The 27479-nt window shown below is 41.1% G+C and overlaps 1 protein-coding gene across 1 annotated transcript in view; it reads left to right on the top strand.

The window, feature by feature from the left end:
* The first annotated feature begins 233 nt into the window (after positions 1-233).
* The window catches only part of ADCY10 (adenylate cyclase 10), an 88568-nt gene continuing 61322 nt past the window's right edge, over positions 234-27479 (top strand). Inside the window, exons 1-12 of the mRNA XM_036838448.1 lie at positions 234-424; positions 1110-1214; positions 2456-2494; positions 2695-2838; positions 5726-5931; positions 7985-8081; positions 11563-11651; positions 14691-14882; positions 17117-17235; positions 18254-18330; positions 20113-20302; positions 23500-23555. Coding sequence (XP_036694343.1) covers positions 274-424; positions 1110-1214; positions 2456-2494; positions 2695-2838; positions 5726-5931; positions 7985-8081; positions 11563-11651; positions 14691-14882; positions 17117-17235; positions 18254-18330; positions 20113-20302; positions 23500-23555 — 1465 coding nt within the window. The 5' untranslated portion in view covers positions 234-273. The remainder of the gene's footprint in view (positions 425-1109; positions 1215-2455; positions 2495-2694; positions 2839-5725; positions 5932-7984; positions 8082-11562; positions 11652-14690; positions 14883-17116; positions 17236-18253; positions 18331-20112; positions 20303-23499; positions 23556-27479) is intronic.

The following is a 27479-nucleotide window of genomic DNA, read 5'->3' as shown; positions in this document are numbered from 1 at the left end:
CGGAGGGATTAGTGCTACTGGCCCCTCTACCATAGCACTTGCACCCTGAGGGCTCACCCCTTCACGCAAATGCATGGTCAACAACTCAGCCATTATCACCTCAACCACTTACATAAGCAGTCCACAGGTTAGACAAAGCAAAAGGGAAGAAAGAAATAGGAAAGTGAGTGAATAAATGTAAGTCAGATTGCCTCCATTCTCAGCTTTGCTTTCCAGAAGGTCTATCTGGGGACTGTCTGCGGTGACCATACAGTCCTGAACATCTGCCTTAACATGAACACTCGAAGAGAACATGAATCACAGGATCGGGCCATCGTCAAAATAGCAGCTCATTTACCAGACCTCATTGTCTATGGAGATTTCTCTCCAGAGCGACCTTCTGTGGATTATTTTGACGGAGTCTTGATGTTTGTTGATATTTCAGGCAAGTGCAAAAGGGATGTTTAATGTGGGGGAACAACAGGCTTGAATCGGAATCACGTGCAGAGCTTGACTGCAGAGCGGAGGGAGCATTTTCGAGTTTTTTGTGCTGTTACTGCAAATATTCCTACTGAGAACACTGGAGGGAGGAGGGATAACCTGTGGACCTGGCTCCCTTTCTTCTTCCTTTACCCAGCATGTCCAGTAATGGGCAAATCTTTAAGGTGTCCACGTCCCAGGCCTGGAACTTCAGGCTCCAATGGCCCTGTCCCAACTGACTCAACCCCCCACACCCCACAGCATCCCAGGCAAAATTGACCTCAGGAAATGGCCTCTCCAGATGTTGTTTACAGCTTAACAGGAAACTTGCCACCTCTTCAGAAGTCTTTGAATTTTATGAGTTTTCATTACCATGAAATGGAAGTTCTATATCCAGTTAAAGAAATTGCAGTCATCCCTGTACAAGTTGGGAAATTAGGAGGGAAGAGTTATCTGGTGCCTTTCCCTGACCCCTAAAATAATAAATAGAGAAGGCCCAATATCTGACACTTGACCAGCCACATAGATCACTTAAGAGAAACCCTGCCAGTTCTTAAAAGCTGAGACCCACTGCTCACCAGTGTGGTCTTCTCCTGACTCTGTTTGGTTCCTCCCAGCACCCAAGGAAACTAGCTGCACATTTGTTACAGGTTTTACTGCAATGACTGAGAAGTTCAGCACAGCCATGTACATGGACAGAGGGGCTGAGCAATTGGTGGAGATCCTCAACCACTATATAAGTGCAATAGTGGAGAGTAAGTGTCCCCAGAGGTTTCTGGCTTAAGCATATTTCAGTTCATTGTTTTTCTGTATTTGGTGGTTATAACCTGATAAAGTACTGTTGCTTAGCATTCTTCACTGTCCCCATGAAATGTGTATGAAACCAGTCTTTTTGAAATATAATACAGTACAAATGAAGGAATGCCGTCAAACCTCACTAACACAGACTATTTGAGGGATTAGTTTTGCATTAGTTACAAAACTAAATTAGAGACTACCTTTAAAAGAACTGTAGTAGTAATTCTTTTAGTTATATTCAATAACTCTAAAAAGCTAGCATCAGTATAACTCAAACACAGTCATTAAGAGAATAGGGTATGAATAGATGAGTGATTTATAATCAACTTGTCAGTAATTTGTGTCCTAATAATGGATTCTGAAGTACTCCCAGCTGACTGAAACTTTGGTCTCCTTTTCAACCTCTGCCTACCAACTTGTTTGCATTATTAATTCGAACTATTCATGAAGAAAAGGATTTATTCTATTAAGGTAAACCTTAGGTCTAGTCTATTATCAGGCTCTGAGTTCCCTAGTTATATCTTAATATCACCCACTAGATAAAATTTGATTGTCTTTAAAAGCAGAAGCTGTATCTAATTCCTTTTCGCATTACACTCAGCACAACGGTGCTCAACAAATTTGCAATGATGCAGAAATAAGAGGAAAAATGTCCATTTATGTCAGAAAGCCCAAATAAACAAAATGCAAATTGGTAATAAACAAAACCCAAGTTGACCATAGTTGTGGGTTTTTTCTGATTTTCAGTTCTTATGGAGTTCTGTCACTCATGTACTCACCCACGCTCACTCAAGCCCCTGCTCATAACATACATAGATCAGTGAAGAATGTCCCATTATCATGCGAGTAGGGTAGCTGTCCTTAAGCCTCCTCAGCAATCCCACCGTCTTCGTTCCTATCTTTTCCCATTCACAAAAACAGAGCAGGTACATAATCTAGTTCACTGTTCTCATTCTGCAGTTGAGGAAACAGACTCAAATGGATTTAAATGCCTTGTCTGAGATGACACCTTTAGTATAAACCTATTCTCTGAATTGCTCTTCTCTTGACCTAATTTCTATCCCACTGTTGAAGAGTAGATTCTTTTTATTAGCTTTAAGAAATCAAAGTTATGCTGTACACCTGAAACTTACATAATTTAAAAGAAAGAAAGAAACCAGAGTTTGATTTTTACCTTCTTTTTTTTTTTTTTTCTCAGAAGTGTTGATTTTTGGAGGAGACATCTTAAAATTTGCAGGTATGGGGGCTTACCGACATAGCAGGGGTAAGAAAGGAATGCCGAGGGGCCTGTGCTCTGACAAACGAGGCATCGCAGAGAAAGCAGTGACCAGCAGACCGGGTGGAGAGATGTTTGAAGCGTAATTCTGTACAGATTTCATACAAAATAGACTGACCCCCAGGGCAGGTCAGGACCTCTGGTGTGTCTTCCTTTTCAAGGTGATGCGCTGCTAGCCCTGTGGAAGGTGGAGCGGAAGCAACTGAAAAACATCATCACGGTGGTAATTAAATGTAGCCTGGAGATCCATGGATTGTTTGAGACCCAGGAGTCTGAAGAAGGCCTGGATGTCCGAGTCAAGATAGGTAAGCTCTTGAGAAAGAAGAGATGCGATAGCAATTTGGATATAGGTCCTGACTCCTGAGGCATCTCCCCTGTAAAGAGAAAACAGTAGAACATTGTGACTCAGGTCCACCATCTTGTCATGAACTTTGGATTAGGTTAACCAGAATGTGAATTTTGGTTCCCTCACTTACCAGTTACGAGAACTAATATCTACCTCATAGACTCTTACAAAAAAGTAAATTTAAGTGGTTAGTGTAGTACCCGGCACACAGTCACCACTCCACAAAATAGTCTTTATCATTACTATTGCCGTTATTGTGATTAGGTCTTGCTTCTGTCAACAATATGTATCATTAAGCTCAACAGGGAGCAGCTTGTGATTATATAGATTCAGCAATGTCGTAAGACTGGTCCTCCCCCACTTCATAAGAATCATGTGCAAGAAAAGCTTAAAAGTTCAACCTGCGACACAGCTCCACTTAATAGAGGGCTTCTTAAATTCACACGTACAATAACAATCACACATATTTCCAATTGTGTTGCAGACATTACACTATGTCATTTCCGCTTCACCACAGTCCTGAGGTACAGGCATCAAAGGATCTATTTCACAGGTGGGGAATGAGATTCTGAGAGGTGTAAAGGATGAGTTACAGCTGCTGCTGTGGGTGTTAGCTTCTGCCTAACTAAGCTTTGTAAACTTTGTAATTCTCGAGTATCAGAGATGATGAGAAGATCAGAGGTTATCCAATTAACTGTTTCTCAGTTTTCTTTAGGTTATTCAGAATTTCCAAATTAGTTAAATCTTCTGTTGAAAAAATAATCAAAGTTGTTATAATACTGAATCTTATTTTTCCAAGTTAACACCTAGAGAGTTTTGACATATTATCTTTCTTGCAAATGATGGGGACCCTTCATGTGTATGCTGATTGGCTGTTAGAGAAGTGAAGTGGTTCCAGTACCTTTTCTTTTTTTTTTTAATTTAATTTCATTTATTTTTAAATTTTTTAATTTGAAGTATAGTTAATTTACAATGCTGTGCCAGTCTCTGCTGTACAGCAAAGTGAATCACTTATACATATACAGACATTCTTTTTTTATATGCTTTTCCATTATGGTTTATCACAGGATATTCAATATAGTTCCCTGTGCTATACAGTAGGACCTTGTTGTTTATCCATTCTATATATAATAGTTTACATCTGCTAATCCCAAACTCCCAGTCCTTCCCTTGGCAACTACAAGTCTGTTCTCTATGTCTATGAGTCTGTTTCTGTTTTGTAGATAGGTTCATTTGTGCCATATTTTAGATTCCACATATAAGTGATATCGTATGGTAATTGTCTTTCTCTTTCTGACTTACTTCACTAGTATGATAATCTCTAGTTGCATCCATGTTGCTGCAAATGGCATTATTTCCTTCTTTTTTTATGGCTGAATAGTATTCCATTGTATATATGTACCACATCTTCTTTATCCATTCATCTGTCGATGGGCATTTAGGTTGTTTCCATGTTTTGGCTATTGTGAATCATGCTGCTATGAATATAAGGGTGCATGTATCTTTTTGAATTATTGTTTTGTCCAGGTATATGCCCAGGAGTGGGATTGCTGGGTCATATGGTAATTCTATTTTTAGTTTTCTGAGGAACCTCCACAGTGTTTTCCATAGTGGCTGAACCAACTTACATTCCCACCAACAGTGTAGGAGTTCCCTTTTCTCCACACCCTCTCCAGCATTTGTTATTTGTAGACTTATTAATGATGGCCATTCTGACTGGTGTGAGGTGGTACCTCATTATAGTTTTGATTTGCTTTTTTCAAATAATTAGTGATGTTGAGCATCTTTTCATGTGCCTACTGGCCATCTGTATGTCTTCTTTGGAGAAATGTCTCTTAAGGTCTTCTCCCCATTTTTCATTTGGGTTGTTTGTTTTTTTGTTGTTGAGTTGTATGAGCCGTTTGTATATTTTGGAGATTAAGTCCTAGTCTGTCACATCATTTGCAAATATTTTCTCCCATTCCGTAGGTTGTCTTTTCTGTTTTTTGTTTGTTTGTTTGTTTTTATGGTTTCCTTTGCTTTGCAAAAGCTTGTAAGTTTGATTAGGTCCCATTTGTTTATTTTTGTTTTTATTTCTATTGCAGTAACTTTTCTTTTAATGAGCCTAAGCATCAGTATGTTTCAGAGGGAAAAAAAACAATATGTATATATCAGGGGAAATCAGCTTTGACAAATCAGCATGGCAGAGAGCAAAGATAAAAAACAACTTTTGATTATGTTAATTATAGTCATTTAAAAGAACTCTGTAACACTTACAGTTCATGTAAACATACACTTCGTATACATGTCATATTTTACAACATTCTCTCTTCTGTTGCTTTGGTACCAAAACCTTCAGCTCCCAACTTGAAAACAACTGGAGGACACATTCTTGGGATAGAACTTGACAGTCAAAATGCCTGTTCCTTTCCCCTACCTTTTCTTCTCTGGCTGTTGCCTGAAATTTCACCCTAAGTGCTTCTTTTCAGCTAGAGCCTCAATCTCTGATAAAATGCAAGTTGTTCCCAAACAGAAATCATTAAAACTGTCCTCTGTATAAATAAGAAGTGTAAATAAGTCAAAGTATAAATAAATTGAAGAAAAGATAAAATAACTTTGGGGACTGATAGGGCCATGTAGAGAGCTAAATGTCATAGAAAGGTGAAAACAAGTAGGTAACTTGCTAGCTTTGGGAGAAAAGGAGTTTGGGAAGGGCCAGGCCCAGAATAGACTGCTCTGATTTCCATGTAAAATTTTAGAAACTAGATTTTGCTCTGGGATGCTCAAGATTCTGATTTGTCCAAGAACCCATGCTGCTGGGGACTAAGCCACTTCTCATGCAAATCCATTGCTTGCCTTCTTGCCAGGCCTGGCTGCCGGCCACATCACCATGTTGGTCTTTGGAGATGAAACTCGAAACTACTTTCTGGTGATTGGTCAGGCGGTGGATGACGTGCGCCTGGCGCAGAACATGGCACAGATGAATGATGTCATTCTATCACCAAACTGCTGGCAGCTCTGTGACCGGAGCATGATAGAAATTGAGAGGATTCCAGATCAGAGAGCAGTTAAGGTAGGTGTGATCCTGTCACTTGCAGAAAGTTCTGCCAGTCTGTGCCAGGGGCTTCCTGTCAGAAAAGCCACTGGGAAACCACTGGTTCCATGAAGCTGCCAGGCTGGAGACTCGGATGGGGTCAATCTGGGTTAGATTAAAAAGTATTGGTCCAGGGACTTCCCTGGTGGCACAGTGGTTAAGAATCCGCCTGCCAACGCAGGGGACACGGGTTCGAGCCCTTGTCCGGGAAGATCCCACATGCCACAGAGCAACTAAGCCCGTGAGCCACAACTACTGAGCCTGCATGCCACAACTACTGAAGCCCAGGCGCCTAGAGCCCGTGCTCTGCAACAAGAGAAGCCACCTCAATGAGAAGCCTGCGCACCACAATGAAGAGTAGCCCCCGCTCCCTGCAACTAGAGGAAAGCCTGTGCATAGCAATGAGGACCCAACACAGCCAAATAAATAAATAAATAAAGTATTGGTCCAGAACACCTCCTCTGGGAGGAACCAAGGCTGGTGAGTTCAAGAGGAAATGATCAGGCTTCTCCGTGGTAACTAAGGATGTGAAATTTGGGTATGGAGGCCTTTGGGGGGACTAGTGCCCTTGCTTAATGAAAGGAAGAGTCTCCTGGCTATTCCCTAGGAGCAGAGGGTTGTAGTTTTGATGGCTGTCATTGGTCTTCAGGTTCTCTACTCAACACTCTCCTGACTCAGGGTGAGGAATCACCGAGGGTGAGGATTGGAAGTGAGCAGGGGCAGCAAAGATTAGTGAAGGAAGAGACTTTTCCTGTGGCCCTGCCTAGTAGAAAGCACTGTAGTTAAGTTGAAGACCAACTATAAGCAGAACTGTCCTTGGGATATAGCCAATTAGAGAAAGGGGGCAGAGCTGTGCTGCTAGATGACCCAGGAATGAGACTGCTTGGCAGATGGAAAGAAAAGATAGTGAACACATGGAATTGCAGGCAAAGATGAGAGCCCCCTCACCCCCCAACACACAATGTACTAGGTATGCCTCAGTCTACAACCCTCACAGCCCTCCCCCACTCACTCTCCCAGTAATACACATCCCAGCTGCATGATCTAGCTGGCTGATAGCAATGTCCCCCATTCCCCATCTTCTTCAATCATTCCTTATACCTTTAAAATTTTTTAATTTTTAAATTAATTTTAGACTCACAAGAAAGTTCAAAAATAATACGAGTGTTTCCCTACATCCCTTACCCAGCTTGCCCAATGTTAGCATTTTTCATAACCAGAGTGCAACAGTCAAAACCTGAAAATTAACATCGGTGCAATACTACTCACTAATTAAAGGCCTTATTTGGATTTCACCTGTTTTCCCACTGAAGTCCTCGGTGGAGTGTTCCAGGATTCTATCCGTGATCTCACACCACATTTTGTTATTTTTACTTAGCCTGCTGCAATCTCTAAAACAGTTTTTTAGTTTTTCCTTGTCTTTTATGACCTTGACATGTAAGAAGAGCATTAATCAGTTATTTTAGTGTATGTCCCTCTGTCTGGTTTTGCCTGATAGTTTCTCATTATTGGACTAAGGTTATCCATTTGGGGGGGCAAGAATGTCACAGAAATGAGGTTGTGCCATTCTCCATGTATCATATCTTGGGGTTCATGATCTTGATATGAATCTTATTACTGGTGCTGTTCCTGATACCTTTTTGGGGCATTAGCACCCTTTGTCTTTTTACGCTTGTAAGAAAGAAATGATGTACAGTTTAACCAGGCTTTATTTGAATTAAAATATTATAAAAGAATAAGAAAAAGAAGAAGAAAGTTCTAAGACTGGAAAAGTATACAGGTCAGCCCCTTGGAATGGCCCTCTGTGTATATACCAAAGATTGAGATTTTAATGGCCAATCAGAGATATTTTTAATGTAGTCACATGCAGATAAATCTCTTCATTGTTTAAGTATGCCTGTCTCTGTTTCTCATGTCCTGGATATTCAAAAGCATACACCCTGCCCTTTCTGTTGAGAAATTACATTCAAAGGACCAGACATCCCTCAGAATAACCAAAAACTTCTCTCTTTTTTTTTTTTTTTCAATTTAGGTTAATTTCTTAAAACCACCCCCTTCTTTTAACTTCGACGAATTTTTCACAAAGTGTATGGCTTTCATGGATTATTATCCTTCTAGTGACCACAAAAGTAAGTACCCTCTATAGACAAAAGCCCTTGCCTCTACAATTGGTCAGTAGGGTCTTATATCAATGCCAGGGGCTCCATTACAAGTAATCGGCCTCCTCAGTACAGCTCCCAGTCCCAGCAGCACACAAAAGGGACCTCCTTCCCATTCCCCACAACCTTCCTCAGGTCCTCTACCTCTCCCTTGGCAATGACTCCTTCTCTCATTGTCCAAACATTTGCAAGTCTTTTCCATGATAAAAGAAAAAAATAAAACTTCTATGAACCCTACTTTTCCCTTCTAACCTTCACCACCAAACTTCTCAGAATAGTAATCTATATGTCTCTGCCTCTTCTTCTATCCTCTCATTTATTTATTCACCTAATAAGCATTGATTACATGCACCTCGGAGGTGAGGGGGCATGTGTTCACCTACTTGTCAGTCTTGAGCCCCTGCCATCTAGCTTCTGTCCATTTCTCCTGTCTACTGAGACTGTTTATGTCAAGGCCACTAATAACCATCAACTTACCAAACCAGCTGACCTCTCTTCAGGCCTCATACTGGGTGCTTGGCTTTAGATTACTCTCTTTTTCTGGATACTACCTTCTCCTCTTTCCTTGCTTTCAAGAATATTCTTTCCTAGTTTTGCTTTTACCCCTCAAACTACCCATTTTCAGTGCCCTTTCTATTCCTTAAATGTTGATGATTTCAGGGATCTGTCCTTGACTGTCTGGTCTTCTCTACCCACCTTTTGTGGAACCATTCATCTATGCTGGATTTCCCCATGACTCCACAGGGCTGGGACTAGGGTGAGGAAAGCAGGACAATTTAGGTGATACAAAACAAACTTTAACACTTCATGAAGTAGACAGTCTTCTGCAAAATGGTGCAGAGGGCAAGAAGCTTTTATAGGATAAAGAATAAAGGAAGAGACAAATAAAAAATATCTGATTGGCTGGGGTCATATAGTTAGTCTTGTTGGGGGTGAGAAGGCCCAGAGTTGACTTGGCATTTGGGGATTGGCTGACTAGATTATTGCATTTCTGGTTAAGAGGAGCATTTACAGGGAAACAAATGTTATCTAAGTCTTGGTTTGCTGATGTGGCACCCTGGGCAGGGAACAGCTCCATCTTGGGCCTAGAAATTTATTTCAACATTGTCTAAATTCTATGCTACTTATCTTTCCCTAAAAACCGTTTCTTCATCCAAACTAGAAACTTCAGAAACATCTTTGAATCATTTTTCTTTCTCATCATTTATGTGATATTTTGAACATCACAAATAGTAGAGTGTAATTTTACAAAACTGCAGTAGGTAATGGGGTGGGAGGAACACTGAGGGGAACTGTAGGAAAATTGACTAGGAAAGGCCAAGAACCCAAAAGCTCCAAAGATGGAGAAAGTCTGGTGACACTCCTTGAGTTGTATCCCATCCCAACTCCTAGATCTTAATGATGCCTTCAATAAAGAGCTTCTTCTGGCCTTATTTTGGTCACTGCAATACTGCAATGCAATTCTGGTGCTAAGTACCTGGAGTTAGCATAGATAGGTGGAGTCCTCCATAAGACTCTCCTTATTTCAGACACCAGCTGCAAGCTCTGAGATCACCAGGCCACCTGCACTTCTGACCAATTGGCTACAGATCCAAGGGTTCCCAAAATGCTCTCAGGTTCAATAAATAATTCACTATAGTTCAATATTCACTATAACTCACAGAACTCAGGAAAGTGCTATGCTTACAATTATGGCTTTATTGTAAAGGATACAAATGAAGACCAGTGTTGTATTTATCTCTAGACACATAGGGTGAGGTCTGGGAGAGTCCCAAACATGAAGCTTCTGTATCCTCAGGACACATCACTCTCCCTGCACATCAAGGTATGATTACCAACCAGGGAAGCTCACCCAAGCTTTTGGGGGTTCAGAGATTTTATTGGTGTTTAATTAAGTAGGCATGTTGATTGAATCATTGGCCTTGCAATTGAACTAAATCTCCAGTCCCCATTCCCTCCTCAGAAGTCCTGGAGGTCAGGCTCTAATCACCTGGCTCAAAGCCCCAACCCTCTTATCACATGCTTGGTCTTTCCAGATAGACCCCTATCCTGAATCATCTCATTAGCATAAATTCAGGTGTGGTCCAAAGGGCCCACAGTGAATAACAGAGACAATCCTATTAACTGGGAAATCCCAAAGATTTAGAAGTTACTCTCAGGTACCAGAAACAAAAACTAGCCAAATTCTTTATAAGTTTTGTCTCCATAACCATTGCCACCGTAATGGTCTAGACCTTTACAACTCCTGCTCTCTTCCTGAGCTCTTTGCCTTTTTCCACAGTCTATTTAGTGTCATTTCTTGTTAATCTCCAATATTCACATGGGGCTCCAGCCAGGCTAGAGTAACATACTGTGCTCATTCTTGACTTTAACCAACTTGGTTCCCTCTGCTAGGAATGCCCTCCTCAATCCTTCTAGTAAAAAGCTATAAGTCATTCAAGATTGAGTAAAATTCCTAGTTCTCCTTTGAACCCTTTTCAGATTAAACCAGTTTGTCTAGACCCCTGCCTCCTCTGAATCTCTCTGGTCTTTATAATCTTTTAGCCCATTTGGCCTTTTTTCTATTTAAATTTTCTAAAAATATTATACTTGAATGCCCATAAGTCAGTGCCTCCAGGAAAAAGTCCAAGTTTCCTAATGACTTTTTTTCCCCACACAGTGCCTAGCATGGTGTTTTAAATATACTAGGTTTTGAATATATTCCATAAAGACTTTAAAATTAAATTTTCTTCTTAATTTGTATCCCTTTCAGACTCCATTGTTATTTTTCAACTATTTTTTTTCACATTATCATTATTTTATTCCCTGCTAAAAGCCTATCATCCTTTCTTTCTCCCTCATTTTTTGATTTCTTCAAGCTCATTCTTACCACCTACTATCAGTCTATTTTAGAGTATGGAACTATCAACCATTATAGTAACGAGAACCATAGAGATAATGAAACCCCAGTGCTTTTTTCCCCTGGACAAGGAAGTAGGAGTCAACCAAGGCAGTGAAGTGACTTGTCCAGAGTCACACAGTGAGTTGGTATCAAACCTGAGATCAGAAGCCAGTGTCCTGAATCTTATTTGTGCTGCTCTTTCAACTCTGTCATCCCCTACATTCTATCACCATTGTCCTCCATTGGCATTCCCTCATCTCTCCATTCCCATCACCTGTGGCAAGACTTTTAGCTCAAGTATGGAGGTGAAAGTCTCCTTAAGTTCTGAAGAGTGATGACAATTAGAACAGGGTTTTGAGCTACACGCCACTGAATTTTGGGAAACCCGCAACTTCTGAGAACTTCTCATTGGATTTCCCTTGGCCCTATTTGGCCACTAGGTAGCCCAGAGTGTCCTGAATGAACAGTGAAGACCACTGCCCAAGGGAATGGGGACTGGGAGGTGCCTCTCTCTAGCACTGCAGAGCCAAGCTTCCCTTTCTGAGCCTTCCCCTCCTTCTGCCCTCTTAGACCTCCTGAGGCTTGCTTGCATGCTGGAGTCCGATCCTGAACTGGAGTTGTCCCTACAAAAGTATGTGATGGAAAGCATATTGAAACAGGTATTTTCATGTTTTAATTTATTGGCTTTTGGGGTGTCAGGGATCTTGGACAGCTGTTAAGATCAAGAAAATCAGTAGCTTGTAAAATGTTTCGTTGAAGTAAAAAGAGGTGGGGCTGACATTCTCCATGTCTAGGTGACTGAAAAGTTTATTGTTCACATCAGGATACTTTTAAGAGTTAAAGGGGCATTATTCATAATTACACTGTGACAACAGGCGTAAACTAGGACTGTGTTGCCTTACACAACTGGGCAAAGTGAAACTGTCCCAAGTATATAAGAACATATGGTTACCCTTTCTATAGGCCACATAGCAGAAAGACATCAAGTGAATGATACTGTTTCTCTTAAGTCACTTGAATTGGATCTTAAGCTTTGAAAGTTAATACAGATAATTAGAACTCTCAGAACTACCTCCAGCCCCCAAAGTTTTCCCTTTGCATTTGCTTAGATCTAGGTTCTCTCAAATGCATTAATCTGTGCAAATTATAACTGTTTCTGAGCACTCATCATATGCCAGATACTCTACTCTTTCCTTCTTTCTTTTTTTTTTTTTATAGCCTACATATATTTGAACTACATTTATAGCCAACTGGTTCACCTCTTTTTTTTTTAATATTTATTTTTTTGGTTGCACTGGGTCTTAGTTGTGGCAGGCGGGCTGCTTAGTTGTGGCATGCGAACTCTTAGTTGCAGCATGCACATGGGATCTAATTCCCTGACCAGGGATTGAACCCAGGCCCCCTGAGCTTGGAGCTCGGAGTCCTATCCACTGCACCACCAGGGAAGTCCCTCTACCCTTTCATATATTTATTCTTCACAATCCTTAGCAGATATCTTTATCCCTTATATGTGAGAAAACTGAGACCCAGAAGGATACCATGAACTTTCCTGAGGTTGTAAAGTAGGAAATGTGGCTAGGATTTGAACCCTGTTCTCTCTGAACCCTACATTTTTTGCACAGGCTATACACTGCCTCTAATATATGGCTGTTTTAATTCTTAATCCCATCAAAATGCAGTTGTGCCCTAGAGGAAATCTTTGTAGGACAAGCCTGATCAGTGGGCAGCTGCCTTCACAGTGTGGGTTGAAGAGCTACCAGAATGCACCCCTCCACATTCTGCTCAATTTAGAAACACTGCCTTTAGTGCCTGCAATTGTTCGACTCTTCAAGGTTTTTGAAGCTCAAGAGAGCCACCCCCTCTTCCCCTCCCCCCCTCTAAGAGATATAACACATTATGCTTCTTCAGCTGCTACCAGCTGAGAGCAAGGTCTACACGAATGGGATATGTAAGACTCCGTGAGTCACTGTGAAAATTGTGGGTAGGAATGACGAACACCAGCTGAAGATATAACAGCTAAGGGGGCTGAAAGGAGGCAAAAGAGAAACCTTTTACAGCTTTACCAAGGCCTGTCCCTGCACTTCAAGAACAGAGATGTGGGGACTTCCCTGGTGGCGCAGTGGTTAAGAATCCACCTGCCAATGCCGGGGACACGGGTTCGATCCCTGGTCTGGGAAGATCCCACATGCCGCAGAGCAACTTAGCCTGTGTGCCATAACTACTGAACCTGCGCTCTAGAGCCCATGAGCCACAACTACTGAGCGTGCGTGCTACAACTACTGAAGCCCGGACGCCTAGAGCCTGTGCTCTGCAGCAAAGAGAAGCCACCACAATGAGAAACCCACAATGCACTGCAGCAAAGAGTAGCCCTTGCCGCAACTAGAGAAAGCCCGAGTGCAGCAATGAAAACCCAACGCAGCCAAAAATAAATAAATAAAATAAATTTTAAAAATAATAATAATTAAAAAAATAAAAAGCACCCCTAAAAATTCAAAGTAAAACAAAACAGAGAGTTGTAGGCATATAATAGAAAGATATGTTTAAAAAAAAAAAAAACAGAGATGTGGTTGCATTTTCCAAACCAAAACTCAGAACACATGGCCTGATAGAATAAAATTTTAATTATTTAATTAATTTATTTATTTAAAATATTTAAAATTATGTATTTAATATTAATTATTTACACTTATTTAAGAAATTCATTTGAAATTCATTGAAAATTATCATATTGGTGAGTTAGAAATTATTAAATTATCTTTTATGAAAAGTCTCAAATTACATGAAACCAGGACTGTCTCAGCCTGCAAGATTCCCTATACACAACTGGCTGCAAGATTCCCTATACACAATTTCCTCTTTCATCCAGAAGATGTGTTTCATATAGCCAATGGAGAATTTGACACTTTTGTGCTCTTTGGGGGAGAAAAAAATGCAGTGATTCTCCCCCATTGGTTTGCTATGCAGTTAATTTAACAAAATTCAGGGTTGATGTTATAGGCAGGGAGAATTTGGGAACACCCTCCTTTCCTTTCCCTGTGCCTGTTGTGGATACTTAGAGAAAAGATGGGAGCTGAATGAAATATACCACCCCAAAAGGCACGGGAATGTTATAAATGGAATGTTGGACTAGAAGTCTGTAGATTTGCATTTTTGTTTGCTACTGTTTCCCCATGTGACTTGGGAAAATTATGTTATTTCTCCATCTCTCAGTTATCTAATTAGTAAAATGGGGATAATAATGCTGATTTTATTTCATTTGAGGATAAAATAGCATAGAATATGAAAATATTCTGGAAGGTACCTTACTATGAAAATATAAGGTTGAATTACATAGCATGCTATTCTTATTCCTACATTGTAAGGGAGCCAAAAGAACAGCAGTCCTTTTTTTATTGTGATGGCTCATATTGGCACGAGGGAGATAGCAGATGGGGCAAGGGAGTGGTGTCTGGCCAAAAATGAGCAGGTGTGTAGGTTCCCACTGGAAGAGATTTTGAAAGGCCATTCCATTTCCATCTTTTTTACTTTGGGTTGCCTCTTCTGTGTTGTACCTCCCAACTTTGATAACTTCAGCTTCCCTAGAGAATCTCAAAAGGCTAGTTCTATCCCAGTGATAATTTTGGGTGTAGGGGTGATATTGGGAGGAAAGATCCACTGCCAAGGACACATGTTAAGGAAAGCTTCCCTCTAAACTGCAGATTGATGACAAACAGCTTCGGGGCTATTTGTCTGAGCTTCGCCCAGTGACGATCGTGTTTGTGAACCTGATGTTTAAGGAACAAGACAAAGCAGAAGTCATAGGCTCAGCCATCCAGGATGCCTGCGTGCATATTAATTCTGTCCTGAGGGTCTTCCGAGGCCAAATCAACAAAGTCTTCATGTTTGACAAGGTAAATTTCCCACTAAAGGTGTGGGTACCTACCAATAATTTAAGGTTAGCGTTCGTGTCTATGGACATGGGGGAGAGGGAGGGAATAGACACCTTTAACCTAGAACTATCAGTCTTTATTCATAGTTATAATTACAGCTTACATGGTGGATATGGCACTCACTATGTGCCAGGCATTGTTCTCCACACTTTACATATTTTACTCATTTCTCCTCATGACTACTCTAAGAGGTAGGTACTGTTCTTATTGTCCCCAATTTACAGATGAGGAGGTTTAGGGAGAGTTGAGGATACTGAGACAAGATTAGATTAAATGGGGGACTGGGATTCAAGCCCAGGTAATGTGCCTTCTTCGTCTGTGCTCTTAACCACTGTGTTCAACTAGCTTTTACGATACATACGTATATCTGCAACCCAGGGTATAATGCATCTCCCAGAGATTTTAGGTCAGGTTTCTAGTAACCGTCATACCCCAGAAGCTGTAACTTCCAATAATCTCCACCTGCCATATGTACACTTCCCGTTCCCCTTTCAGTTTCTTAATCAGTTGGGGTGGGTGTGGTGGTGGGTGTCACATCTAGCTCTCAGTGTTTTCAATCTGCTCTTATTCAATTCAGAGAAAAATGATGTGATAAAAATTATCACAGAAGTGCTCCTGAGAATTGACTCCCCACCTCAGGTGTTTCTGTATCTTAAGAGCAGGGCACTCAATTACTGCTCCACACTCATTCAGTCACTCATTCAGTAAGCACTTATTGAGCATTTCATAGCCACTGCAAGCTAGGGCTGCAGAGATGGGTAACTCACACACGTTGTCCCAGAACCAGGCAGAAAGAACAAATTCTTTGTAGGAAAAATAAACTCTGTGCTTCTGAGGGAGTGGGGCCCTCCAGCACAGTGTGCTCTAGTACTTTCTTCCATATTGATTCATGAGTATCATCAGAAAAGAGCATAGAACCTAAGAGAACAGTCCAGTGTCTAACAGACACTCCAGACAGTTCCTGGAGAGACAGTTCCTGGCTCCAACGATTCCCAGCTGTGTGACCTTAGCAAGTCATTGAACTTCTCTGAGACTTAGTTTGTTCCTGAATAAAAATAGGGATATTATTTAAATGGGGATAGTATTTGCCTCAAATGATTGTTGGAAGTTTTAAAAAATATATGTGTGAAGCGCTTGTTGCCATGCCTAGTTCACGTCAGCACTAAGCAGATGAGAGATGCTAGTCTCACTGCCAGCGTGAGACCTTCCCAAGCCACTAGGGAGAATTTCCAGGCAAAGCAGACCCACCAGTGGCCCCAAAGGGGCTGCCCTCTAGTCTCTTCACAGACCTGGATTCAGGGCTCCCCTCGCACATCCCAACAGAACCCAGCGCCAATTAGGATTTGATTCTTGGTCAGCTTCTTTTTGGAGACAGTTGAAGAAATGGAGGCATTTTACTGTTCTTTTGCATTTTATCAGGATATGACGTACATAGACTCAAATTTTTAACTCATTGGGCTTTATTCATTAGGTCCTTTTCTTACAGAAAACAGCGTCTGAGATCATTTTTTAAGGGACTGGTAGTAAAAATGCCAAGTTTTAGAGTTTACTCTCTGCTTGAAAGAGTTAACTTTTTGCGAGAAAAACCACCCCCAGCTTAAGCCCTTATCCTTAAGAAAAATGAATAATAACAATATCTGAAAACAACTGTAGAGTTTATAAGGTATATGTGTATATATGTGTGAATATGTATACATAATATATTAATATTTTCAGTAGCCAAACCAACCTCAGCAAGTCTAGGTCATACCCATTTTCAGATTCATAAACTGAAGTTCATAGAGTGTAATTGACTTGTCCAAGTTTCTACACTTGAGAAGTGGCCTGAGAACACAGATTTTCTGATTCCAGAGCTGGTACCTTTTGCTCTGTGCTACTTCTTGGCCTTCAACTTAGTACCTTGCAGCCCGAGACTTTGGCCACAGGAGAGAGTAGAGGAGGGTGCACACAAATAGCTCAGTACAACCCACTATCTCTGGAGCAAAATCAAGCTCCTCTCAGGATCAAGCCCTACTGTTGATGATGCACTAGAAGTTACATGAAGTTTGCTAAAAATAAAATGGGTGTGAGAGAAATCATGATGAAATTTGTTTCAGAGAGTGAAAATTGCTGCCCACCCTCCACTGGGCCATCTAGCTGGTCCAGTTTAAAGCTGACTGTCCACCAGCTGTGTTTGCTGATTCTCTCCCTCACAGGGCTGCTCCTTTCTCTGTGTCTTTGGTTTTCCCGGGGAAAAGGCACCTGATGAGGTCACTCATGCCTTGGAAAGTGCTGTGGATATATTTGACTTCTGCTCTCAGGTCCACAAGATCCAGTGAGTGTTTCCAGACCCTGATTTCGTCTGGTCCCTGACCCTGTTGTAGGATATGGGGAGATAGGACAAGTGTCAGGGAAGAGGAAGGCAGGAGAAGGCTGTCCTTGCCTGGGTGCCCTTATGTCTGCATTCATTACTCACCTAATGTACAGGTAGGGTGAGCAAACCCAGCCCTGACGCAGTCAGACGGGAGATGGTCAAGGCCAGGTGGAGAAAGGATACTCCTAAAAAGTCCAAATGCACCAGAGAGAGTCTAACTGAGTTGTCTCTCTCTACTCTGGCTTACTTTCTGGTAGAGGTCGCACTCCCAACTATGTTGGAGATCTGAGTTGATTTTTAATAACTAGGAGATAAAGTCCTTGGGTTGGAAATTTATATATTGATCTGGCCTCAAGATGATCCAGTGAGTAAAACTGTCAAGATAATGTTTACCATCCTCAACCCCGGCTGTCCAAGAGCCCAGTGCCCTCAGGCTCCCCCAGACTGAGCACCCCAGTGACCCTACTTGCGGCCCACTCTGGTCTACTCTAACAGGTACCACCCCTTGCCCTAAATATTCCACCTTCTCAGCCTCTAGTCATCTGGATGCATTAGCAAAGTTAGCTTTTGATGCCACACACGAAGTTACTTCCTTTCAAAACAATGACCTTGTTCTTTCTAGCAATCACAAAAGATAGTTAAAATTGTTTACTCAGTCATTCTATATTGAAAGTCCATTTGGGGTGATGAGCTTATTTTCCAGAAAAATAGCTCAGATGAATACTTAAAAATAGCAGAAAAGTGAACTGAGTGATCACTTCTAATAAGTTAGTTCTCTGTCACAGACTGCCCCTCCTTTACATCGCCAGGCCATGTATAATTGCCCTAACCTAACTACAAAGGGAAGAGAGTTATTTCTTGAAAATCCTTTCCCGCCCCTCCCCCATCCCATTCATCACCTTGTCCCCACCCTCCCTGCCTTCTCTGTGCTCATTGTCTTTGCCTCTCTCCTCACAACTCTCTTTCTGCCCGGAGCCAGCACTGTTTCCATCGGCGTGGCCAGCGGAATTGTCTTCTGCGGAATCGTTGGACACTCTGTGAGGCACGAGTACACAGGTGTGCGGGGCTAACTTATCTCCATCCTCCTTTCAGCAAACACTGTGCCTTGCCACTGGGCTTGGTGGGAGGAAGGACAAAAATAAGTGAGACGTGAGCCCTGCCTTCAGAAAGTTTACAGTCTTCCAGATGGAACCAAGCCATATAGCTTTGCCTCTTGACAACTCAATGATTGCAAATATGCATTTCTGGGGCTATGATTGAGTATAAGAAATATGCAGTCATTGGAGGGGAGCCATAAGCTCGTGGGACGATGGGCCTTTATGTTAATTTTCTGTTCACATTAAACAGTTACTCTTACTTAATTCCTGGGAGAGGTTAGGGCTGCTTTTTTTTAAAAATTTATTTTCTTATTTTTGTCTGCTTTGGGTCTTCGTTGCGGTGCGCGGGCTTCTCATTGCAGTGGCTTCTCTTGTTGCGGAGCACGGGCTCTAGGCGCGCGGACTCAGTAGCTCTGGCTCGCGGGCTCTAGAGCGCAGGCTCAGTAGTTATGGCGCACGGGCTTAGTTGCTCCGCGGCATGTGGGATCTGCCTGCACCAGGGCTCGAACCACTGTCCCCTGAATTGAAAGGCGGATTCTTAACCACTGCACCACCGGGGAAGCCCCAGGACTGCTTCTTAAAAATTATGAATATTGGCATTACTGGTAAATAGTACTCATCTCAAAAGGAAATAGTAAGTAGGTGTTATCTCAAGATTTCACTGCTCTTTCCTTTTCAATCCTATTACGGTTTTAAATGTTCAGAAATAATACATCTAAAATACTGAATACATATAAAACTGAAATAGTTATGTCTGAAACGATACGACGTCTGAGATTTTCTTCAAAATAATACAGGGTGGAGAGTGGATGGGAATGGGGATGGAGCGGGATTGGCCATGGGTTAATGGTTTTGGGGACTCGGTGATGGGTATATAGATTCATGATACGATGCTTTATTGTATGGTCAAATTTCCCCATAATAAACTGTTTCTAAAAAATGAATATCTTAATCAGGAATATTCAAGTTTATGTCAAAGTGCAACATTTAATACCTAGTTAGTAGTATTATTAACTGAGGGCTTACTAGCAGCCCAGCACTTCTCAAAGTTCTTTATGTGTATTAACTCATTAATCTTCATAAACTACCCTCTGAGAGAGGTACTATTATCAACTCCATTTTACAGATTAGAAAACTGAGGCATGGAAGAGTTCAAGTATTTTGCCCAAGTAATTTACACATAGTAGTTAGAGGTAGAGCTGAGATCCAAACCTGCATAACCTGGTTTCAGACTCTGTGCACTAAAGTGTATTACCTCTTACAATATCCCCTAAACCAATCCTACACACACACTCCTTCCAGCCCCATTTACTCACTCTTAAAAAATTAAATGAAGGCTCATACACAGGAACATGCAGACCCAATTGAAGATCACTGTTCCAGGCCCAAGCTTGTGCTTATCTCTCTTGTAGCAGAAGACCAAGTATACCTCATCTGAGGGCCCTCAGGCCCTGTCCACCATCCCAATTAACAGAATCCCCTCCATATTCAGGGTCCTGCTATCCCTAAGCAGATTGTCCCCTTAGCCTCCCAGGTGGCTAAATGAGTTAACTCCCTATATATTCTAAAATAGCCATTGGCTGAATCTGGGTAGTTGAAGGTGAGATTGCTGTGTCATCCATGAGAGGCAAAGGGAGTAAAGGGTAACAATGCCGGTTGGGGACAGTATGCCTCAGATTACACTCAGTTCAATGGCTGTTTTCTCCCAGCTCTTTGCCTTTCTCTCTCCTTCCTATTATAGTCATTGGTCAAAAAGTCAACATAGCTGCCAGGATGATGATGTACTACCCAGGAATCGTGACCTGTGACTCCGTCACCTACAATGGCAGCAACCTACCAGCCTACTTTTTTAAAGAGCTTCCAAAGAAAGTCATGAAAGGTGTTGCAGATTCTGGACCAGTGTATCAGTGTTTGGGCCTTAATGAGAAAGTGTGAGTGTGGGGCATTGATCTTGCAGTACTTTTTAGTAAAGAAGTGGGACAATTATGATAGCAAAACGACAGGTCACCCATTTCAGATTCAAAGCCAGCTCATGAAATTAAAATCTATTCCTTCCCAGACCAAGGCCCAGATTTCAAATTCCTTCATCTTCCTCTATCCTGCTGATAGTATAGCACGGTGGAAGATCCCGTTCTACCCTCAGTTCTGAGACTATGAGGGTAATTCTTCAAAGGTTGTGTAAAGAGAACAGAGAATCCCCTCATTCGAGTATCTATTTGGACCCAGATGGACCCAATCACCAACCATTAACTATTGATCACGTCAACTGTGTGTCCAGGCATTGACAGGGATTGCTCCTCCTCTAGGTGTTTAGAGAAATACATTCCCTCAAAGCCCAACTTGCTCTCTCATTGGGGCTTAAAACCCCTCAGTATCTTCCAATCATTATCATGATAATTTTCAAATTCCTTGCAATGACATACAAAGTAACCATCTGCCTTTCCTCCCTCATCTCCTCCTGTGCCATTTCCTCTGGGTGGCGGGCGGGGGGGGGGGGGGGGGGGGGGGGGGGCGGGGGGGGCTTCTAAGGGGATTATCCTCCCTTTCACTCATTCCATCCCCAGTCTCCTAGGAAAACCACAGTCATTTTTTTTTTAACATCTTTATTGGAGTATAATTGCTTTACAATGTTGTATTAGTTTCTGCTGTATAACATAGTGAATCAGCTATATGTATACCTATATCCCCATATCCCCCTCCCTCTTGCGTCTCCCTCCCACCCTCCCTATCCCACCCCTCTAGGTGGTCACAAAGCACTGAGCTGATCTCCCTGTGCTATGCAGCTGCTTCCCACTGGCTATCTAGTTTACATTTGGTAGTGTATATATGTCCATGCCACTCTCTCACTTCGTCCCAGCTTACCCTCCCCACTCCCCATGTCCTCAAGTCCATTCTCTATGTCTGCGTCTTTATTCCTGTCCTGCCCCGAGGTTCATCAGAACCATTTTCTTTTTTTTTTAGATTCCATATGAAATTTGTAGTCAGGTGGATGGACCTAGAGTCTGTCATACAGAGTGAAGTAAGTCAGAAAGAGAAAAACAAATACCGTATGCTAACACAGTCAGTTTTTGAAATCCAGCTCAAGGATCTCCTCCTCTCTGAAGCTGCCTTTGGAAGCTACCCAACCCCAGCTCAGATAGTTTAGCTGTTTCCTCCTCTGTGTAACTCTATAGCACATTAGAACATTCATTACGCTCATCACAATCACAGACTCGATGTGCCTTTTCACCTACTACACTGGGAACTTTTTGAAGATAGTGATTATTTCTTGTTCATTCTTATATCCCCAATGCATGGTAGGCATCAGTAATGATGAATAAATGAATGAACAGCATGGAAAGCTCTATATAGTAGTGCTTGGTGGATGGAAAGTGAGAAGGTATTATTCTTTATACTAGCAAGCTAGAATCTGGGTCTTAAAGGGTCAGATAACAGAATCGGGGCTATAATTGGTTCAAGGAGTTTTTATTATTCATCTTTGTATTCCCAGGGCTCAACACTGTTCTTGGCATGTGTAGATCATCAATAAAATGCTGTTCGAATAAATGAATGAATAATAATTTTTGTGAGCCCTTATTAAATATTAGGCACTTTACCTCAATATCAACTATGTGAGGTAGAAACAAACTATTATTAACTCTATTTTATAAATTTAAAAACTGAGACTCTGAGATGTTAAATGACTTGTCCATAGTCATAAATCTAGTAAACAATTGAGCCAAGGTTCAAAATGCCACAATAATGCTGCATTATAGCCAACCACAAAACCTCAGTTGTATACAACAGTAAATTTTTATTTATCTCATGAATATGTGGGGTTCAGCTGATCTTGGCGGATTTGGATGATCTTGCCTAGGCTTGTTCACATGCCTGGGGTTCAACAGGTTGTTGGCTGATCCAGGATGACCTCAGGTGGGATAACTGGGAATTTTGGCTGACATAACTGGGACAGTTTGACTCTACATGTCTCATCTTATATTGGGCTAACCCAGGCATGTAGTCATGGCAATATCAGAAGATCAAGAGAGAGCAAGCATTTTTCAAGCCTCTATGTCATGTTTGCTAACATCCCACTGGCCAAAACATTCACAAGTCTGAGCCCAGAGTGGGAGGACACTGCAAAGGTACAGTACATAGCAAAGGGCATAGATACAAGTAGGAATGAAGACGTGGCGCCATTAATGCAGTCAGTCTACCACAGAAACTATCTACTGCTTCTGAAACTACCAGGACTATCTGATCCCAAAGCCTGCCCTCTTTATGGTTTCTCTATACCATCTCTGCAAATAAGAGACTATAGAAATACACATACAAATATGAACAGGGCCTGGTTCCTGTCCTGAAATCTAATGGGGAAGACAACATACACAAAATTAGCTGTATATTACATAGGAAACTTTGGTATGTGCTACAACAGAGGCATAACAAGGTAGTATGATAGTATAAACAAGGGAATGAGCCATTTGTCTAAAAAGGCCCCTTCAAGAGATGATATTATGCAGTGGGCAAGCATATACCCCTGGCCTAGTTTTAGATACTGACTCTGTCACTATCCTCTGTCACCACTAGCCATGGGATCTTGTTCAAGTTAAATTCTCTGTACCTCAATTTTCTCATTTGTAAAATGGACATAATAATAGTAATACCTTCTTAATAAGGTTTTTGTCAGGGGTAAAGAAAATGATACATGTTCAGCACTTAAAACTGCCAGGCACATAGCATGTGTTCCACAAAGTTGAACGATCATTGTTTGAGCAACTGGTAGAATCTTTCCATGCTGTGAGACAATATAACACATCTAACTTTATTGGGTCCCATACTGAGTGTCTGGTTTCCCTAGAAAAGGGTCAGTTCTACCAATGCAGACTCAACAAGCATTTTTCGAACAACGTACCAGGTGCTGTGGTAAAGGCAGCTACCTAAATTGTTTGGAGACTCTATTACCAGGTAAGAACTTCTCCTTTCCCTTCCTTTTGGCATCTGCACCCCTTGATAGACCCCTTGATAAGAGGGGATAGATTCCTGTTAGAGACTGAAAAGGAGGCTTTCTGGGAACTAAGAACTAGTCCCTCTGGCTCTCAGTATTTCCCTGATTTGATGCTAACATCTTTTCTTTCCTTCTCTTCAGCATGTTTGGGATGGCATACCTCATCTGCAACAGAAATGAGGGTTACCCTTTGCTAGGTAGGTAGTGAGCCTTGATTTTTAAACCTCTTTATTGAACTATAACAAAACATACAGAAAAGTACACCAATGATAAGTCTTCAGCTTAATGAATTATCACAAAATGAATGTATAATCACCATCCAGGCCAAGAAATAGAAAAATAACAGTACTCTGGAAACCCTCACATGCTTTATCCCTCTCCCTTTACCCAAAGATTTCTAACACCCTAAATTACTTAGGCCTGTTCTTAAAATTTATATGAATGAAATCATATATTGTGTAATTACGTAAGCCTTCTTTAAATCAACATTACGTTATGAAATTCATCCATATTGTTGGATGTAGCTATAATTCATCCATTTTCATTGCTGTGTAGTACAGTTGGCCCTCTGTATCTGCAGGGTGTGCATCCATGGATTCAAACAACCACAAATCAAAAAATTTTTTTTGTTTTAAATTTATTTATTTATTTATTTTTGGCTGCGTCGGCTCTTTGTTGTTGCGCACGGGCTTTCTCTAGTTGCGGTGAGCGAGGGCTACTCTTCCTTGTGGTGGGCGGGCTTCTCATTGCAGTGGCTTCTCTTGTTGCGGAGCACAGGCTCTAGGCACATGGGCTTCAGTAGTTGTGTCACGCAGGCTCAGTAGTTGTGGTGCACGGGCTTAGTTGCTCTGCGGCATGTGGGATCTTCCCGGACCAGGGCTCAAATCTGTGTCCCCTGCATTAGCAGGTGGATTCTTAACCACTGTGCCACCAGGGAAGCCCCCCCAAAATTTTTTTTAATTCCAGAAAATTCCCAAAAGCAAAACTTGAATTTGCTGCACACCGGCAACTATTTACATAGCATTTACATTGTATTTGCTATTATAATTAATCTAGAGATGAGTTAAAGTATACAGGAGGATGTGTTTATGTTGTATGCACATACTACACCATTTTATATAAGGGACTTGAGCATCCGCAGATTTTGATATCCCCGGGGGTCCTGGAACCAATCTCCTGTGGATACAGAGGAATGACTATATTCCCTTTTATAAATATATAACAATGTATTCATTCTGCTTTTGTACAACATTTGAGTTGTTTCCAGTTTGGGTTCTTATGAATAATACTGCCATAAAGCTTTTTGTACAAGTCTTACGGTGAACATATGTATGCATTTCTGCTGTTGAGTATATATATATAGGAGTGATACTGTTGGGGCAAAGGGTACAATTTTGGTAGATAGTTTTCTCAGTCTTTATAATTTTAATAATTCTGTTGGGTTTATACTGGTATCTCACCATGGTTTCCATCTGTATTTCCCTGATGTGGTTGAGCGCCTTTTCCAAATATTTATTGGCCATTTGGAAATCATCTTTTATAAAGAGTCTGTACAAATCTTTTGTCTATTTTTCAATTGGATTGTATTTTTTTATAGATCTGTTGGAATTATTTATATATTCTGAAAATGGGTCTATTTGTTTTTACTGTATGTAACTTTTTCCATTCTGTACTTGCCTTTTTACTCTATTATGTATTTACTCTATTTATATGTATTTACTCTATTATGTATTTACTCTATTTACTCTATTTATATGTATTTATTATGTATTTAATGAACACAATTTTTGATTTTAATGAAATCCAATTTATCAATCTTTTTCTTTATAATTAGTGCTTTTGTGTACTGTTTGAGAAATCTTTCCTCACCCAAAAGTCATGAAGATATTTTTCTAGATTCTCTTCCAGAAATTTTGTTTTACCTTTTACATTTAGAGCTATGATCCCTCTGGCAGTGATGTTTTTGTGATTCTTGGTGAGAGGGACCCTATCATAAGAAAGCTAACTCAAGACTATACAGGGAAGTAGACATAAAATGAGGTAGAGAAGAGACCCACATGAAGATTGGCCTGTGGATTCTGAAGGCAGCCATTTCAAGTAACACTTGTAATTTCCATCTGTTAGATGTGAACATCCCTAAAAGTATCATTATAAATTAAATCTCGGTCATAATTGTGTTAGGGCACTTGAGAAGAGGCTCTGTCCCACACCTTGGGGGAATATTAGGACAGAATCTTGATGTCAGCAGAGCATAAAAGAAGGCAACAGTTCCAGAACTTCAAAGAGCACTTGAGCCAGCAGCAGTGCCTAACTTTCAGTGCATTCAGGTAGTTTTCAGAGTCTGCAAGCACATCACTTCTTATAAGTCCAGATCCCCAAACTCTTGAAGGCTAGAAAGGAGAAGGAATGCCCACTCTCACCCTCCTCCGAGGCCTAACTTTTCATCCTAGGATATGCTTGTTGTGATAATGACTGACAGTAAATGGAAGTCCTAACACCCTTTCTACAAAATTGAGGACTCAGTATGACAGACATATTAGAATACATTGCTATAATATGCATATATTTCTCAGTCTGGTCTAGTTGCCTTTGTTTGTTTGTTTGTTTTCTGTGTGTGTGGTTTTTTTTTTTAAATTTTTTTAAAATTAATTAATTTATTTATTTATGGCTGTGTTGGGTCTTCGTTTCTGTGCAAGGGCTTTCTCCAGTTGCGGCAAGCGGGGGCCACTCTTCATCTTGGTGCGCGGGCCTCTCACTATCGCGGCCTCTCTTGTTGCGGAGCACAGGCTCCAGATGCGCAGGCTCATTCATTGTGGCTCACGGGCCTAGTTGCTCCGCGGCATGTGGGACCTTCCCAGACCAGGGCTCGAACCCGTGGCAGATTCTCAACCACTGCGCCACCAGGGAAGCCCTGTGTGTGTGTTTTGTTTTGTTTTCTTTTTCGGCTGCTGCTGAGCGGCTTGTGAGACCTTAGTTCCCTGAACAGGGATCAAACCCAGGCCCTCAGCATTGAAAGCGCAGAGTCCTAACCACTGGACTGCCAGGGAATTCTCTCTACTTGCCTTTTTGCCCTGATTTCACCAGTATAAGGTAAAGATCAGGCCCACATATCTTTCCTTAAAGCTATAACCAAAAACAGACTGTCAGAGGTTAGGCGTATGGGAAATACCCTTCTTTTACAAGAGCGCCTGTAAATGAAATTGTATATGCTAACTGATAACAAAACTAAGATGAACAAAAAGTGTTCTTTTAGGGTCAAAAATGCATACAACAGTCTCAGATATTAGGGCCTTGTTCAAATAGAAACAAGGTATGCATACTTCAAGGCAAGTTGAGTTAACCTCATTTTAGAATCCAACTAAAAAGACAATCAGTAAGTTCTTACCTGTATGTGTTCTATACAAATAGAACATAAAACAGCTAGAAGATTCTGCTCTGCAGCCTTCTGGGCCTTATCTTCTAAGTTCCTGTGTAAGCTTTAGGCCAAAGAACAATACTACACATCTCACAAAATTGAAATTCAAATGTGTTTTCAGAAAGGACATGTTTCACCTAAAAGAAGCAATATGGTCTGCAGAGTAATTCTCACGAAATCTTACCCAGAAATTTACATTACCAAATAAACACTTAGCTTCTTCGTATAAAACATCTAAACTTAGAGTAGTGGTCTTGGTTTTCAATAGACTTTAGCTAACACCTAGGTATGTATTTACTCTATCAATGGAAAACAGAATGGGCCCTCCACAGTGATCTGTCCAGCAAAGAAGGAAGAGTCAACCCTGATTTGGTCTCCAGCTCTTTTGACAGAAATTACCGTTCTGCCAACTCCTTCCTATCCACCCAGGTTTCAAAGACTGTAGGCTGAGTTTCAGATTTCAGTCAGGGCATCCTGTTACACATATTTAAAAACACATAAGAAAAATAAGAGTGATAGTGTTGTAACCCAAGAGGACTTTTATTTTCTTCTTTTCCTTTTTTAAGTTTTCTATATTTTCTACAGTGAGCATGCATTAGTTTTATAATAAGGAAAAAAACCTATAATTTATTTTTACTAAGAATTTAGGTTGTTCTTATGATAGAATTAATCTACATATGAGTTTTTTAAAGCAAATTGAATTTTT

This window comes from Balaenoptera musculus, chromosome 1 (genome assembly GCF_009873245.2).
Source record: "Balaenoptera musculus isolate JJ_BM4_2016_0621 chromosome 1, mBalMus1.pri.v3, whole genome shotgun sequence".
Lineage (NCBI taxonomy): Eukaryota > Metazoa > Chordata > Mammalia > Artiodactyla > Balaenopteridae > Balaenoptera > Balaenoptera musculus.
The sequence above is the reverse complement of the archived record's forward strand: the minus strand, read 5'-3'. Positions and strand labels throughout refer to the sequence as shown.